Genomic DNA, 18,501 nt, shown 5'->3' on the forward strand with positions numbered 1-18,501 from the left:
TGGTGGATGCAGTATCTATCTATTCCAGGAGTTAATTTCATAAATAAAATCAAAGCTCTTAACCAATTTCTGCCACCACTACTAACAGCACCAGCACCACCAGCACCACCACCACCACCATCACCACTATTATCATCATTATCATCATTGTTCTCATCATCATCATCATCTACATTATCATCAGTCTTTTCATTTTTGATAAATATTAATAGAAAAAATGTTTTAAGGACACTGCTATCCTATTATTATATTTTTATATTTAACTCTCTGAGGATTATTGCATAGGTAGATAAAATTTATAGGGCTTTTTTTGTTTTACTTAAGTGATTTGATAAAAGTTCAACATCTGTGTATCCAAGGAAAAAATACCGTTGAAACAATTCCAATAATAAAATAGGATGATAGTGATGAAATGTGCCATCCTATTCTCACATGATTCTGATTTATTACACTAGGACTTTGTAATTTGATAGAAATTTTCATTCCATGCATATTGTGAGTATGTGATATGGTGCTATCTATTAATAACACTCATTGATCTTTAATACTTTGCAGATTAATATTACATCTGAGTAATTGTAGGTATCAACTCTGTTAATTTGAGCCTTAATCTCTAACATAAATCCATTTAGTTTTATAAACAAGTCTAAATGACTCAGAATTTTGTTTTCTGCTTATTTTAGATACATCACTGGTAAAATTCATGTTGATATCACCCATAAAGTAGTTTGTGATTCTACTCATGGACCTTAGGGTTCCCTGTTCTCTACCTGGAAATAAATCATTTTCAGGGATCAAGTGGTAAGTATTCATTATCAACCCTTGCTTTTACTTTATGAGGTCATATATATTTGTTCCAAAATATTTCAGTAAATTTTAATCTATTTATACTATATTTTGAGAACATTTATCAAAATTCATCCCTTTTGATAAGGAAGTGCTCATCTTTTAATAACTGCTTTGTAGTAAAGAACAATGTTTCATGAATATTGCATGAGTTTTTATTTGGGAACTTTTTAAATCTCCATTTTTCATCTGTCAGAAGTATTAAGATTGACATTGCACAGGTGTTAATAATGCTACATATGCTATTCTCATTAAGCTCTGATTTAAAAATACCAACCTCTTAGCATATAAAACCTCACCTTTCTGCTACATTCAATGCCTCTTACCTGAAGAAGATATTTGTAAGCATTTCTTTCACCTATTAGTTTAATTTGACTTTCAAATTCATAGACTTGTGTCTCTATTCTTCCTCAAAATTTTACATTATTAAGAACTTTACATTTATTTCTTATAAATGACATTTTATTATTGGGTAAAGATTTCCATAAGATGAAGTAGTTGGTTAATATACTTTGTCAGTGAAGCCCATTGTTTGATATTATTCACATATATCTAATAAACATTATGTTTTCATATGATGCCTTTTCTGACTTAGAGGTTATTATTCAGGGGTCATGAACATTTATTTCTTTAGAAAATGCCACATTTAATATCAATCATTTTTGACATGATTGTGTTTATGACAGGCTGCAAATAGAGAAAAGTTTTTCACATGGATATCAAATATTCCAATTTTCTCTCTATGATTATATATATTTTATATAATTGTAGCACATGCTAAGCCATGAGTAGAGAACTGAGTTAAAGGCATTTCAGTAATCAAAAAAAGAAGTGTAAATGTTAAGACACATCTGTGCATAAACGTTTTATACATAAACACTGAATAGATCTATGTTCAATTAGATCATTTTGCATTTTCTTATTTTGATAATACATATAAGACTACTATTGGAGGAAAATCTGCTAAAATGTTTTATTAATAGTTCATATGCCTCCATGAAACATTTGAAACAGTAATTTTGGAACTTATTTAAACTTGCAAATTCCACTTTAGAGAAAATACTAGAGTTTCAGTTACCTCTCTTAAAGCAATCATTCTGTCATTCATTGATGCACATTCCATGTACTTTCTATTTTTCATTTGTTCCAACTTAATGTTTTTAGTTGCATAGGGATTCTTGAAGCTACTAAAATAACTTCAAATCTTCCACATCCTATTTTCTCAAGGTTGGGAGTGGGGGGAGGGTAGATAATGTCATGTAGTTTCTTCATTACTCAAATTTCTATGGAATAGTTTTTCTTATTAATTTTGAATTTTGTTTGATATATATATATATATATACACACATATATATTTTCACATGTATATATATATATATATATATATATATATACATATAGGCATTCTTATTTATCATATATAGTAGTCTAATTCCTGTTATCAAACAGAAAAAAATATATTGCAATTCCATTCTCATGTTCATGACCTTTTCAAAAATCATTCAAACCATTGACTTTCATTGTTATATGGGATGGTGAAGCATTAATCAAAGATTTATTGTAAACCAGGCATTGCGATAGATTCTTCTCATTTGTCTCTTACAACAAACCTAGAAGCTAATTAATATCATTAGCTCCATTTCATAGCTGAAGAAATTGAGACAGGCAGAAATTAAGTGACTTGGGGTTCACACAACTAACTATTGTCTGATGACAGTTCAAACTCATGTCTTTGTGACTCCAGATCTAGCACTCTATTCACTGTGTGACTTCTAGCTAGTATTTCAGAGATTAAGTATGGATTTTCAAAGATTAGGATATGTTCAGCTTTTTTCCTCTTCAAAATTTAGTAGCATCCATTTTTACTCTCATAAACTCATAAAATCATAATCTCATAAAATCTAGGAATAAAGTCATTTCTTACAATTGCCCTGTAAAGGATCTACAATACTTTATTCTACTCAGAGCTGAGAATATCATTGACCAAAAGCTTTACAAAGCCTCTGTCTATAGTTGTATGATCTTTTTCCAAATTTCTTACAAGGCATGACTGATCCATAATAAAAGCATTGATATCTTCAGTTCATATCCTTAGTATCAAAGCATTTACAGGAGATAAAAATTTCCATTTCTGATTTGTTCTAAAGTGGTATACCTTCTTTTGCTACTAAAATATTAAGATTTGTCACTTCTTCTGTCAAACTCTATGCCCAAATGATCATTATTGTATTTAACAGGGTTAATCTGTAACCCTCTCTCTTCTCATCTATTTCTTCAATTCATAGGAATTCAATTCAATTCATACTGTTCACACTAGACAAGATGCTGACATAATTAATGGTATTACCATAGCACATGGACCAGTGTGTCAGGTTTGTTTCTAGGCAGTTAAAGCTACTATGTTGGACTCAAGGCACAAACAATTATCACTGTACATCATTATCTATTGTTGTTCTTCCTATATGGCCATCCTAACTCCATTCCTCTGCAGAAACATTGGGTTTAGTGATTATTGATGGGGTTGCATTAACATAACCCAAGCAATCCTATATCATAGATGTCTTAAAGACCTCCCTATAATTTTGTTTAAATGTTTATGTGCTACTTTATGTAAAGACAAAAGAAAAGGTAATGAGATCTTGGGCTCCATTAAGAGAGATCGAACTTTGAGGAATTAAGAGGTGATGCTTCCTTTTTAGTCTGCCCTGGTCAAATAACATATGAAACATTGTGTCAATGTTGAGATTATAGTTTAAAATGCTATTATAACCTACAAAACATATAGAAAACATGAAGATGAAGAACTTGAGTCCAAGAAATGAGTGATGTTGAGTCTGAAGGAATGAAACTCAGGGAAGACAAAAAAAAATGACCTTCCTTGGAGGATATCAGGGTTCTCCCTCAATGGAAGCCCTTAAGCAGAGGCAGGAGGTTTACTTGTTAAGTATGCCATAGTGGATATTCCTTCTGGAGACAAAATGAACAGTCCCCTATTATAGGGGACCCCTGAGGCCTGGTTATAATATGATCTAAGAGAAAATCATATAGTTTCTACTCTCAAGGTAGTCTAATTCCAAGTTCCTGAAGTGCCTCTCTATAGCTCCAAGTTGCAATGAAGATAGAGATGTAACAATATGCTATTAGGGGTGTCTCTGCACTGCATGAACAATATTTATGTTTCAGACAATATGTTATGGCATAGGATTTAATTTATCTAAATTCACGTTAAGATGAGATCTTTGTATCTGGGATGACCCTGGAATCCAATAATAAGGAAAATTAAGGATCTTTTAATGTACATCATTTAATATTTTTACAGCTACAACAATGATACTAATAATAACAATATAGAATAGCAAATTATTAGCTTTTCCACTTATTACTTATTATTATAAGTAACATTTCCTAGTCAATTTAAGTTGCAATTATAAAATGTAATAGTACCTCAAGTTTAGATTCAAAATGACAAAAGATGCTGCAAAAACAGCAATAAGATAAATGAATACTAATACTTGACTAGAAAATATGTATCTTGATTCTGTATTATTTCCTAGCTTCTTTTATTTGATCTCCAAATTCAATCCTTAAATGAGCATTCTTAAATGATCATACTAAATGAAATGAATGAACCTGTTTTATTTGAAAGGAAATGCTGTGAGGGGTTCCAATAAGGGTTAGAAATGAGAGGAGAAATGATATTTGAAACTTTGGGGTCAGAATAATTTACTTACTGGATACCCCCTTCCCCCTAGAAAAATCAATCATTTTGTCAAGTGAAAGCAACTTTCCCTGCTTCTTCCTTTCATATCCACCTGACAGATCTGAGATCCTATAAAATCCTTCCTCTAATCCTATCCTTCAGCCTTCACCTCAAAGGACTTGGTTTTGACAGAAAAGTAGAATATGCCATTTTTCCAAAACTGTGCTAGAAAAAATTGGTCATCACTTCTCCTTTAGAACATTGCTAAATTTTTAATAGCATACTGTGGTGGTGTTTATTTAAATCTGTGACTGAAAAAAAATCCCTTATAGTATTAAATCCAAAAGAAAAATTCACTATTCATAAGATCAGAAACTCCTCAACATATCAATTCCTAAAAGTTCTTCAATATATATGCAGGCAGATTTTATAATACAGTATGAATGTCTGAGAACCTTTCACATATCATATCCCAAAATATCAATCAAAGATCAACCTCAAATCTACCTTGGTGTTTGTGTGTCATGCTTCATGGGAGAAGAAAAAAGACAAGTTCATTCATACAATTTAAACATTCTGATAAAGGAAGTTTGTAGAAATCCATATCAGTGATACTAACAATAATAATATGGAATAGCAAAATATGAACTCTTCCCATTTATTTTTTTATTTTGAAAGTGACTTGTCCAAGGTCACATAGCTAGTAAGTATCAAGGGTCTGAGGCAAGTGCCACTCACTGTGCCACCTAGCTACCCCTCTTCCCAGGTTTTATTATAAAACCACAGTCTAACATTTTTCCTAGGCAATTTAACTTGCAATTGGAAAACATATCAAGTTTAGATTCAAAATGATTTAAAAAAAATGTTGCTAAATGAAATAAAATAGATGAATAATAAACCTTGAATAGAGAAGTTCTAGATATCTGTTAATATCTCCTTCCTCTTTTGTTTTAATTTGATCCCTAGATTCAAGTTCAAATCCTTCAGTTTTTATTCTTTCTTGACATATTTTAAGAATCTTACATTTATCTATTGGGTATAGTCTCTCCTGGATTGACTTGTATCTCACTTTTCAGATCTCTAGTTTTCATTAGCTTGGTATCAAGACATCTTTTTCAGAGTTTCTTAATATATAATACTGATAAAAGTAAAAGAATAATAGATTTTGAGGAAGAAGCTTTTCTTTAGATGTTAAGTATTATAGACCCATCATTTTATACTTGAGGAAACCGGTTCAGAACGATTGAGAAACTTATTGAAGTACAGAAATGCAAACCTAAAGGAGAAATGGAGTGGACATGTTGTATCAATGATAAAGAAAAAAACATTAGCTATGTTGTTTTCTCAGGATATATTGCCTTTCCCAAAGTCATTTGAATTAACAGACAACTGAAGTTAAATTCAATGTTTTACCCAAATCTAAAACCCTCCATAATTAAATTTGCACTTACAGCTTAATTTTTACATTGTCTTTATTTCAGAATAATTCTTTTGTCTTCTCTACTTAGTGTCATTCTTTATAAAAAATTTATATTCTTTATTAAAACATTGCGCCTTTTTAATGTTTAACTATTCTCTATGAAATAATTTTTAAAGTTTTCCTGAGTTATGAACATATCAGACAACTGGTCAAATTTGCTTATCATATTGCTGACTTGTAAATAAAAAAATAAAAGCATTTTACTAAAGTTTTACTTTTTCATATAAACCTTTAGATAAGGAATTTAATCACGTAGCTAATATTAAAAGGAAAAGATGATGCCTAGTTAACTTCCTCACCAAAGGAAGTATTATTCTACTGAATAATACTGCTTTTATAAAGAAATAACATGAATTGATTGCATGTTAAATAAAATAATGGGAATAACCTCATACCCCAATGAGTGGTGTATTTGTGGTTCTCTAATTTAAATGTGAGAAAATGATATAGATTAACTCTAATTACATTGTTACTAATAAAAGAGTATTAAGAAAAATCAAATCTCACAAGTCATTCTTTTTTTTGCCCAAGGTCACACAGCTAGCCAATTATTAAGTGTCTGAGATCACATTTGAACTCAGGTCTTTCTGACTCCAGGGCTGGTACTCTACCCATTGTGCCACCTAGGTGCCCCTCACAAGTCATCCTTACCCAAATGAAAGCTAATCCAATGATTATTTTATTTACAATTAGAGGAGACCCTTTCTCTCTCACAAAATGCAAACATATATGTATCAAAAGTGACCAAATGAACCTCTCAAGTAGTCACAGCATAAAATCATTAGAAAATGAATCTGAAATGGGTTCATTAATATCATACCTTTGATGTAAATTCAGAGGCTTAGGGATTGAATCTATAGATATGGAGCATGAAAGAACATGACAAGATGTTCTTTCTATAGTGTAATCAATCTCAAAATTATAAAATTAGATCCATATGTACAGTTTGATGCTGACTAATTTCCAATTACTCATTCAGCTATAAGGTTCAAATATATTGGACATATATTTTGGCACATTTATACTGACTCATTCATAATCTCCCTTCCCAAAGGAAGTTTTCTTCTAGGGACTACCAGAGCATCTGTGATCAGCAGACTACCAATAGAGTTCTTTTTTTCTCTTCTTTCACATAATAATCATTCTATACAACTGTAACCTTTAGTGGCATCCACAGAGCTGTGACTTCAGTGATGCAAGGAATCTCTTATTGAGGAAACTCTTCTAACCAAAGTTAAGTAGCAACATCTCTCCAATTTATTATCTTAGAGATTTGTCTGGAGGTTCTGAGAAATTACATGACTTGTCCAGATCACATAATCAAATACAAGTTAAAAGTGGTATGAGGGGAAATTAGGAGGTGCAGTGGATAGAGCACCAGCCCTGGAGTCAAGAGTACCTGAGTTCAAATCCGGTCTCAGACATTTAATAATTACCTAGCTGTGTGGCCTTGGGCAAGCCACTTAACCCCATTGCCTTGAAAAAAGAAAACCTAAAAAAAATTGTAATGAACCAAAATGTACCTGACATCTAAGCTGACTCCCTATCCACTATCAATTAATCAACAAACATTTATTAAATAACTACTATATTCTAAGTACTGTTATACACTGAGGATATTAACATACATTCATAAAAATGAAACAATCATTCTTAGAGCTTAAATTCTATTTCTATTAGTCTGCTCCTAAGCTTTAAGGTTTATAAGATCAAAAAATCATAAATCTAGACTGGAAGAAACCTCAGGTACCAATCCCCTCATGTGAGAGATTAAAATCTGAGACCTAGTAAAGGTAAGTGACCCACCAAGAGTATCAGAAATGGGACTTGAACCTAGGTCCCCTGACTCATTAGTCTATGTTCTTTCTACAGTATCACATAGTTGAATTGATCAGGAAATAAAGAAGCTGGAATTACCTGTCAAGAGCAATATGCCAATATTTTCACTGATACCATTAAATGTAGTTCTTGGTACCTTCATAATTAATTCAAAATGATTTTCATATAAAAAATAATAAAAGATTCACTTGGGTTTCTAAATACTCTAGTGAAAGGCACTTAAAGCCAAAAGGAGACTTCATAGTATTAGACCATGCTTCTAAAAGGGAAGAATATAGGTCATAAACTTTACAATATCCTACAACAACAACCCCAAATCACAATAAATTTCAGAAACAAAAACAAAAATAAAAACTCCAACCCGACTTTAGAAGTATATTATGATTTTTTCAGGTCACTAACTGACATGGTGGTTAGAATGCTAGACATGGAGTGAAGACTCATTTTCCTGATTTCAAATCTGGCTTCAGATACTTACTAACTGTATGATCCAGGGGAAGTCATGTAACAGTGTTTGCCTCAGTTTCCTCATTGGTAAAATAATCTGGAGAAGAAAATGATAAATCATACCAGTATATTTATTTTTATCACATAGGGATGATATTTGGGGCTCTGACACTTCTACATTTGTGCAATGAGACATTTTTTGTAATATAAAGTTAAGTCAAGAAAAGTCATCTTTCATTCAACAACTTGGAATAGAGGGGAAAATTAATTATGATGTAGGACACCTGTTTTTATTCCTAGCTCTATCAGGAAAATGTTCTGTGACTTTGCATAAGACACTCATTTCTCTAGAACTCTGTGTCTTATAAATGAATATATCTTCGATAAGATGAAGGTCCCAGGATCAAGTTTTAGATTTAGAACCAGAAGGAATCTCATATAACATACGGTTGATACCTCTTAATTTTTCCACCTTAATTACTCTTGCTAACAGGTTTTCCCAACTTTAACATACATACTCTTTATACTACAATATGTATATATATATATATATATATATATATATATATAATATTATATATTTATAGACTATAAAGAGAGTATATATGAAGAATATATGCAGCAAAGATATATATTTATGTATATATATATATGTGTGTATATACTCTCTCTATATAAAACTTTATCTATAGCACTTAAATATCTGTGTATACTTTATTCATTATTCATCAAGTAAAATAAAAGCTCTCTGACTACAGGTACTATTTTGTTTTTAATTGCCAGTCCTGCCTTCTCCCCCTCCCCTGTGTCTATTACAGTGCTTAATATAGATTATTATTGAATTGTTTTTAAAGTTTAAAGTAAAAATTAAACCAAGAAAAATATAAATAGGAATCCAATTTACTTGTTCCACTTTTTTATTTTTCAGAGAAAAGCAGGATTCTGTCTATGAAATAAATTTATATCAAATTTGAGAACATCTGTTTCTTCTTGAGAAGTTGGAACAAATAAACAGTTTTGGAACTAAACTCAGGTAACATTTTTCCATTCAAGTATAGCAGTAGAAATTGGTAGAAATCTATTTGACTTATTTGAATTCTTCCATGAAATAGGATATGTATGTATGTATATATATATATATATATATATATATGTATGTATATATTTCAGAGTAAAATACTTATCCATTTGAAACACATGAATAACTTTTCCAGTCAAATGGTAATGAATCACTAAGGCAATACTTTTGGTAGAAACAACCTCCAAACAACCTGACAAAGGATGTCTTGTTAGAAAACCATGATTGCTCATTGATATTATATTAGACTTTGCCTGGTTTTCTACTGTATATTTGAGAAACACCATATGCCTATTCCTCCTCTATGAAAGATGTGCAACTTTCTAGCATAACTAACCTACACTTTGATTAAAAAAAAACCTTGTCATAAGATTCACTAATTCACTAATTCAATATCACATGAATTTGGATACACAATAAATCAAATGCTTTCTTCAAAAGAGATGTAATCTGTTATCCAATGTCCCAGTGTTAAGAGTCATATTAATTGAGACCTATTTTGGGGACCATTCTAAAAACCATAACTTTGTATGTATCCTGTTGTCCCTACCCTACAGTTGCCTCTTTATTGTTCAGTTGTACATGACTCTTTGTTGATCCAATTCAGAGTTTTGTTGGGTTTTTTTTTTTTGCAAAGATACTAGAATGGCTTTTCTTCTCCAGGTCATTTTACAAAATGAGGAAATTGAGGGCAACAGGGGTAAGGGATTTGCTCAGGGCCACACAGCTAGTAAGTGTCTGAGGCTAAATCTGACACCAAGATGAGTTTTATTGATTCCAGGCCTAGCATTCTATCCATTGTGCCACCTAACTCCCAAGTTGCTTTTAGTAAATCTCAGAATGTACCTCAAATATAACTTAGGTGTAATCCATTGTTGTTGGTCAAAGGGTCATCAGGAAACAATGCTGGGAACAATATATCCTTTATTGCACTCCATAGAAAATGAAGAAAACACATAAACTAACTAACCTATAAATAATTAATATGGCACAGTTGATAGATCCCTGGGAATGGAGTCAAGAAGAGCTAAGTTCTATACTGTTCTTCGACACCGAGAAAAGCACTCAACTTCTCTTTGCCTCAGTTTTCTGAGCTATAAATCAGGAATAATAATAAAATCTATTTTATAGGGTTATTGTGAGAATCAAATGAGATATTTTCAAAAGCACTTAGTATAGTGCCCTTCACATAGTAGGCTTTTTAAAAATGCCTTCTCCAGAGCCCTTCAGTCTTACAGACATACACTAACTTGTGGATTGGATTCCCATTGAGAGGGGAAAGGACTTGGAATGTGTAGTGAGATTAAACTCTCCCTTTACCTCTGAGAATCATAGACATCCAACTTTGTGATACTACCCTAATGAGAATGTCTCTCATAATAGAAATTCACTGGGAAAGATTAGAGTGGTAACACCTCAACATTTCATCTTCAAAACTCTATATGATATCTACTCTTATGCTAATAACTTAAAACTTGAGCTCCTCTATAAAGGAAACATACTTGGGTTTATCAAATAAGTAATTCTTTACCTATCAGACCTCTATTATTTATTTGAATTACTTGTGAAATAGTGATGGACAAAGACCAGGCATTTTGCTTCCTCATGTTAGGGTTTACATTCTTCTTCTGCTCCTCCAAATTCAGGGACTATGATACCAGTAATTTACTGGCTACTTCTAGAAAGTTAGATCACAGAATTCTCAGACCTGGAAAGAAAATAATTCCCCATTGGGTTTAAAGAAGAAGCACTTCTTTAAACCTTCCAAAATATAAGAAATATATTTTCTAGTTATTCTGTGTTCATGAAGAATACACATATACAAAAACTATTATTGTGAAAATATTTAAAATGAATCAAAGATAGTCTAGTTGAAAAAAGTATCAGAGAACAGAATTTGGTCATATAAAAAGAGCAACATTTGCTACAAATGTTGGAAAAGTTATACAGATGTCATTTCTTTTTCCTAACAACTAGGAAAATCCAATTTAATAAAATACATGATATTCTAATCAACATCTATAAATTTCCTACTTCAGGTAAAGTATTGTGAAGGATAATGAGGACATTTCTACACTTTGATGAAACAAGGATTCTTGAGGATAAAGCACTGAGCATACAAAGGTGAACATATGATCCAGTATGATCTCCTGTTCTCTTCTGAGATGTGTAATAGCATATGCTATCTTGTTTATTTTCATGTCCACTTCACAAAGGAGAGCAGCAGGAGAATATTAATCAGAACTTGATATCAATCAGTATTCCCCTGTCTTCCCATGATAGGTTTTCCTAATATATGGACTATCAATTACATTAGAGTAAATGACCTGTTTCATTGATTTGGGGGAAAATTGATACAGCCAAAAACTACAAGCAAAAATATATGATTGCTTTCAGTAATATTTGAAACATCATGGAAGATAAAAAAAAGTGTCATAAACTGGAGAAGAGCAAATGTTTCACCATTTTTTAAAGAGAAAGAATCTGCAAATTTTAAACTAGTGAGCTTGACTGATTCCTGGGGAGACTAAAATAAATCATTAAAGAGATGGTTTATCTAGAAAGGCAAGTGGTGAACTTGCACTGAAGCTTTCATAAAAACAGGTCATGACAGACATATGTCATTTTCATTTTTGACGGGATTGCTAAACTGGTAGATGATATAGTTTACTTAGCTCTTGATAAAATATCTCATATCATTCTTGTGGAGAAGATGGAGAGATAAGAACTGATTTATAAAACAAGTGGGTTTAGAACTTGGATAGATGAACTGAAGTAAAAATCATTAAAAGTTAAATACAAACATAGTGGTAAAATCTCCATTTAGATATTCCCAGGAGTCTGTGCTTGTTTCTGTGCTGTTTGAAAATTTTATCAGTGACTTAGATATAAAGCAGAGATAATATGCCCCTCAAATTTTCAGATGATATAATTATGGCAATGACACAGTGAATGACAGAGTCAAGATACAAAAAGGTTCTGATAGATGACATCATTGGACTGATTCAAAGAAGATGATGTTCATTAGGGATAGGTATAAAGTCTTACATTATTGTATAAAAAATAAGTTTCACAAGTACAATATAGGACAGATATGGTTAGATAGTTTGTCTGGAAAAGATCTAAAGGGCCTAGTGAGCTCAATATGAACCAACATCGTGTTGCAACATCAACAAAACACTAATGAAACTGTGATCTGCTTTGAGAGGCAAAGTTTCTAATAATAAGGAAATGATAGTACCTTCTCTCTTCAGACCATCCTTGGAATACTGCATTTGGTTCTAGGTATCACAGTTTAAGAAGACAATTCATAAGCTAATGACTATAGAGAAGCAGGTGATCAGGATGGTAAAGGGTCAGAATTCACAACATGCAAGAATTGACCATTGGAACTGGGCTTGCTTACTCATAGAGAAGAAAAGGTAATAAATAACTATTTTCAATATTTGAGGACTGGCATGTTGAAAAGAAATTAGAATTGGTCTGGCAGGCCCAAGAAAACAGAAATAGAGAGTACAAAAGTAGAACAGGCTGTTTTGAGTAGTGGTGAAATTCCCTTCTTAGAAGAGTTTCATGAAGTTCACTGATAAATTATATCTGGTCCAGATTATAATGAAGTTTTTGTCTATGAATTGGATTAGATGTTAGCTGAGAAGTCTCACAACTCTCCCATCCTCTAATTGTGTGGATACAATGTAAGACAGGAATACTGGTTTTTGAATCTCATCTCTGATATTTGTTAATGCCTTACTTATAAAAAGGACATCTACTTTTTCAAGAAGTAGAAAAGAGATAATTTAACAAAAATATATGTAAGATGTTAAAATGGTTAGAAGTATATTAATATCATCATCATCATTAGTATACATTTGTATTCTGTGTTGGTAGGAAATTGACTTTTGAAACCATAGACCCTAGAAATATTATTATCATTATTTCATTATTAGTATTATTAGAGTTAAAGAATAAAATTAAATTGATTCTTCATGACTTTTGGACTTCATATATAAATATATATCTATATATATATATATATATACTTATTTATGAATCTTTATACAGGAAAATTTCTTAAATTTTATTGACTGATGGTATGCTTGAATGACTAATTTTTTTTTCCTTTCAACTAAGAACATTAGGTTATTATACAAACTGTCCTGATTTTTGTCAGCTTCAGCTTCATTACCAATAAGGATATACTGACAGATTAAATTTACTAGAAGCTTATATTTCCTTTGGATCACCCAATCCAGTTCCGAATCTCTTATTGTTGGTTTTTTTGTAGCTTCTAACAGTTTGGGGAGATTACCCATTATTTGTCCTAAGAGACAAATTTGAGAAAATATTCCTGTAAAATTATGCCCAACTTAATCTTTTCCCTCAAAGTATATTAAACACTATAGAGACAACTACCAAGTTCTGACTTATTATATTGAATTCAAATATAATTATTCTTTTTATTCCAACACCTACATATACAGTAATAATCTATGCCATTTGTTCCAAATGAGGCTGTCATCAAGATACTGCAGTGTATCATTACATTAAAAAGCTTACTTCATATGGAAACTTAGAAGCTATAATGTTTTCTTTAAGAAAGAAATAGTCAATTTTAAAATAGATTATCAGATTTCTAGATATTAAATATGTTTAAATAGAACCTATTAAGTTTTTGTATTTTTTTCCTCAGGAAACTAAAGCCCAAGCTGGCTACTCCTCCCCAATTTTAGAAAGTAAAGTAGGTAGAAATGCTGTCACATTGATATAGACCCATACAAATATATACAACACAAATAATAATGATAAAAATTTTTATTTATGTGCCTGGCATTGTGCTTAGTACTTTGGAAATACTATGTCCTTCATTTGTACCTTGTGACACTCCTGCAAGGTAGGTGTTATTCCATTTTACAAATAAGAAAATTGAGGCAAACATAGATTAAGTGACTTTGTCGGGGTCACATATAATCTGAGTCAAATTTGAACTTGTCGCCCTAACTCCATGAACACACAAACATGTACACACACACAAGCACACACACATATATACACACACACCTACATTTGCATGTGCTCATACATATACACGTGCGCGCGCATATGCACACGGACATATACATATGCACGTGCCTGTGCCTATACATTTGCATGTGTGCATATGCATGTGCATGCACATATACACATACATGTACATACACATACATATATGTGTATATACACATATATGTATATACACACATCTATGTGTATAAACAAACAATAGACATGTATTAAGCAGGTACTTTGCACCAGACAGTGGTCTAATCTGCTAGGGATACAAAAAGAAAGACTTTATCTTCAATGAGCTTAAAATCTAATGGGATAAATAGCATACAAACAGCTATATGAAGCTTGTTTCTGAAATCTCTACCTCTCTCACTATCTAGGTCTCTCATGTTGGTGGTAATAAGTCTTTAAAAAGTCAAATTTGGTGAAGGAAAAAAAAGCAGAACTGATTGGTGATTACAAGCCCTAAAATAGTCCTAATTAACTGTATGAGACATTTTGTAATAGACTTGTCTCAACACTGATCTCTAGTAAATAAATCAAGATTTTTTTCATTATAATTTTGGATATACATAGCATAATTATGTCTGTGTGTATATACACACACACATGGGAATTTATTATTTTCACTAACACATATAAAACAACATTATAAATGCAAAAACCTGTTTCTATGAGGAACCCATTTTTTCCTCTAAGAACCCACTTTTTCATGCTTCCTTTCCAAATAGAGAATTCAATTCAGTGATTGAAAGAGGACTAGATATAATCAGAGGATATGAATTTAAATGCTAACATTGCTACTAATACTCATGTATCCTGAGTAATTCACTTTCCCCTGGGGTCTTATTTTCCTGTCCTAGAAAATAATAACATGTCAAATATAGCCCAAATATGTGTGAGAGGAACCACAAGTATTTGGTAAAGAATATTTGAAGACAATGATGACAAAACAACAGACTACTTGCTGATTTTTTTTATTAGAACAGCATAAAAAGACTTGGATCATGAGTTATCTCAGTGTTCAGTCTTCTCAACCAATCAACTTTTTAGATCTTTTTCATCATATATTGGGTTAGTGATTGGATTGAAGACTTGGGACTGATTAGGATTGATTCTCTCCAAAGTGAGAGACATAGAAAGGTAGAAAAACCTCAAATTGCAAGATACCTATAGGTCAGTGACTATCCTTTGTTATTGGTACAATATTTCCATTTTTGTAATTGTTTCATAAGCCACTGGAGACCCCTAACATTGAGCAAAGTTAAGGAAGTTATTCCTCTCTCTGGGCTCTGATTTCTTCCTAGGTAAACTGAAGTTGTAATAGATGACATTTAAAATCCTCCTCAATTCTGAATGTATGATTCTGATTGCTGATCATTTGACTGGTTACTCAATTCACAGCTCTTTCATGTCCTAGAGATTTACATATTAATTGTGATATAAATCTGAAGGAATTTATTAAATGCCTATGTTCTAGTCTTTGCAGAAGAAGCACATAAATATTAAAAATAAAATATACCTCTCCTTTGGGGGCTTTCATTCTAATGGGGAGAAACAAAAAGTACACAAAGAAATTTATATAAAACATTCACAAAATAAAAACAAAGTAATTTTGAGGGAAGTACCAATAGCTGTAGGGGAGAGAGTACAGGCAATGAAACATCTTCAGGAATTATAAAATGCCCTTTTGCTTCTGTATACTCCTGATTTGTATTGTTTATATCAATCTTTATAGTACTTTTATCTCTCTTTTTCATGTACTTTTCAATCCAGTCAAATTGACTGTCCTTCCTCACATAGGACATTTTGCCTCCCATTTTTGTGCTTCCATATAAGTTGTCCACATGCCAAAGTTGCTCTCCTTCCTCAGCCCTAACTCTTAGAATCTCTAACTTCCTTTAAAACCCTCAGTTCAAGTGAAGTTAGTTCACAGGATCATATATTGAGATTGACAGGGTCATTGAAGCTGTCTAGTTCAATCCTTCTCATTTGACAGAAGAGGAATATAAGGAGAATGAGATTAAGTAGTCCCTTATAGTAAATTACATTTATTAAGCAACTGCTATGTAGTATTGGATAAATACTGGGGAGCCAAAGACAAATGTAAGAGAAAAAATAATTTTCCTCAATAAAAAGTAGGTGTTGGAAAATATCTTGTGCCTAAGTGATAAATAACTTAAATGTGAAACAGAGACATTCACATAACTAATAATTCTCAGAACTAGGATTTGAATTCAAGTCTTCTAGGAAGGACGGAAGGAAGGAAGGAAGGAAGGAAGGAAGGAAGGAAGGAAGGAAGGAAGGGAGGGAGGGAGGGAGGGAGGGAGGGAGGGAGGGAAGGAGGAAGGAAGAGGAATTTATTAAATGTTTACTAAATGCCAGGTGCTTTATATTATTCTCATTTATTTCTTACAACAACCTAAGGAGAAAAGTATTCTTATTATCCCCATCCTATAGTTAAAGTAAACTGAGGCACACAAAGGTTAAATGAATTATCCAAAATAATAAAATTAGTGTTTGAGGTGAATTTGAACTCTGATCTTCCTGATACGTGACCCAGTACTCTATGCCCTGTACCACTTAACTGCTTCTAGGCAGCTTCCTGACTTGCAGTACAGCTACCTATCCATTTTATAACAATAAATCCATACTATGTGAGATATTATATAAAGTAAAGACTTCTTGGAGTTCCTTTCTAACATTGAGAATAGACCATACCAACAAACAATACCAAATGAAACAATAAACTATGTGCATCGGGAATGAGATGCCCAGCAAGTGTAGCATAATTTCACTTTGTTTGAATTAGCACCATTTCCAAATGAATGGGATTTGAATTAAATGAAGTTTTTCTGTACTTCTTTTAATGACTCTTTTAACTTCTAGACTAACAGACACAAGCTGATTGATAAAAATTTAATTTCTTAATACTGATTCTACCTGCAAATTGAATCTTTGTGCACAAGATGGCACTTTCTCATTTGGAATCATCAAACCTGCAAAAGAATACCATGAATTCGCAAAGATAAATTTAGACATTAGATGAAATAAGTAATTACTAAGGATCCATTGTCCAAATAATGCTACAGTAGCATCTCAGATTACTGCAATCTCTCTGATGATACTATGGGACATGAGCATCCCAAATTAACAAGACTAGCATAATCTTGTAGAGCTTAATTGATCAGTAATTGATTGGGTGATTAGAAACTTGGTTTTTACCAAGATTTGACTGCAGGGAAGGATAACTATCTTGACTATATTAATATAGTAATAAATGATATAAAAAGAATGAAGAATGCTACACAGGAAATATGAAGTCCCTGCTCAATATGTTATTTCACTTCTCCATTCTATGTCCCAAAGAGGAAGTATAAGGTAATAAAGGGTTGACTTTGGAGTCAGAAAAATCTGCATTCAAGGGCTACCTCTGATAAAGACTATGGAAGCATGAAGTAACTATGGAGTAAACATTTTAATGAATCCAGGAAATTCTCAAAGACTTTAAGATAAAGAGTAATTACTCACCTGCATTGATGAATAGTATTTACATGGTGAGAATTACATATAAAATTTTACAATAAAATCATTAGTACAATACCTTCTCATAAGAAAATGAGTTTCATCATATTTTCAGGGCATTGTATTGTTAAATGCTACCTCATATAACTGCCTATGTCCCATATTTCTTGCTTTGTCTTGGAATTAGGTATGAAACTAGAAGATAAAAAAAGTCAAACATATACATGTACAACATACATAAATACATACATACAAGACTGAAACTTATGCTTCTTTAAATAGAGATGTTTGCATGTAAATTTATGTGTATATGCATGTGTTAGAGTTAGACACAGATAGATATTTGCTCTTTTATAAGTATGCTTAGAGTATTAGAAATCATATTACACGATCTTCCTGTCATTACAGTCTTCTATACTGAAAGGGTTTGTGTATTTCCAAAAGTTATATAAAAGAGCTTAATAAGATTAAAATAAAATGACTTTTTTATTTTTGTCAATAGAGAGAGCTCATATAATGAGAGATGGGAGCAAAGCCATT

At 31.9% G+C, this 18,501-nt stretch overlaps 1 protein-coding gene across 3 annotated transcripts in view; it reads right to left on the reverse strand.

Moving 5' to 3' along the window:
• Nucleotides 1-18,501, reverse strand: part of GUCY1A2 (guanylate cyclase 1 soluble subunit alpha 2) — a 406,888-nt gene that overhangs the window by 85,682 nt on the left and 302,705 nt on the right. Inside the window, exon 7 of one of the 3 annotated variants that reach the window (XM_074216598.1) lies at nucleotides 2,231-8,409. The exons of the other annotated variants lie outside the window; for them this stretch is intronic. Within the exon in view, the coding sequence (XP_074072699.1) occupies nucleotides 8,332-8,409 (78 nt within the window). The 3' untranslated portion in view covers nucleotides 2,231-8,331. Of the gene's footprint in view, nucleotides 1-2,230; nucleotides 8,410-18,501 lie in introns of those variants that run through there. 3 annotated transcript variants of the gene reach the window in all.

The sequence above is a fragment of the Macrotis lagotis genome, chromosome 1, assembly GCF_037893015.1.
Source record: "Macrotis lagotis isolate mMagLag1 chromosome 1, bilby.v1.9.chrom.fasta, whole genome shotgun sequence".
Taxonomy (NCBI): Eukaryota; Metazoa; Chordata; class Mammalia; order Peramelemorphia; family Peramelidae; genus Macrotis; species Macrotis lagotis.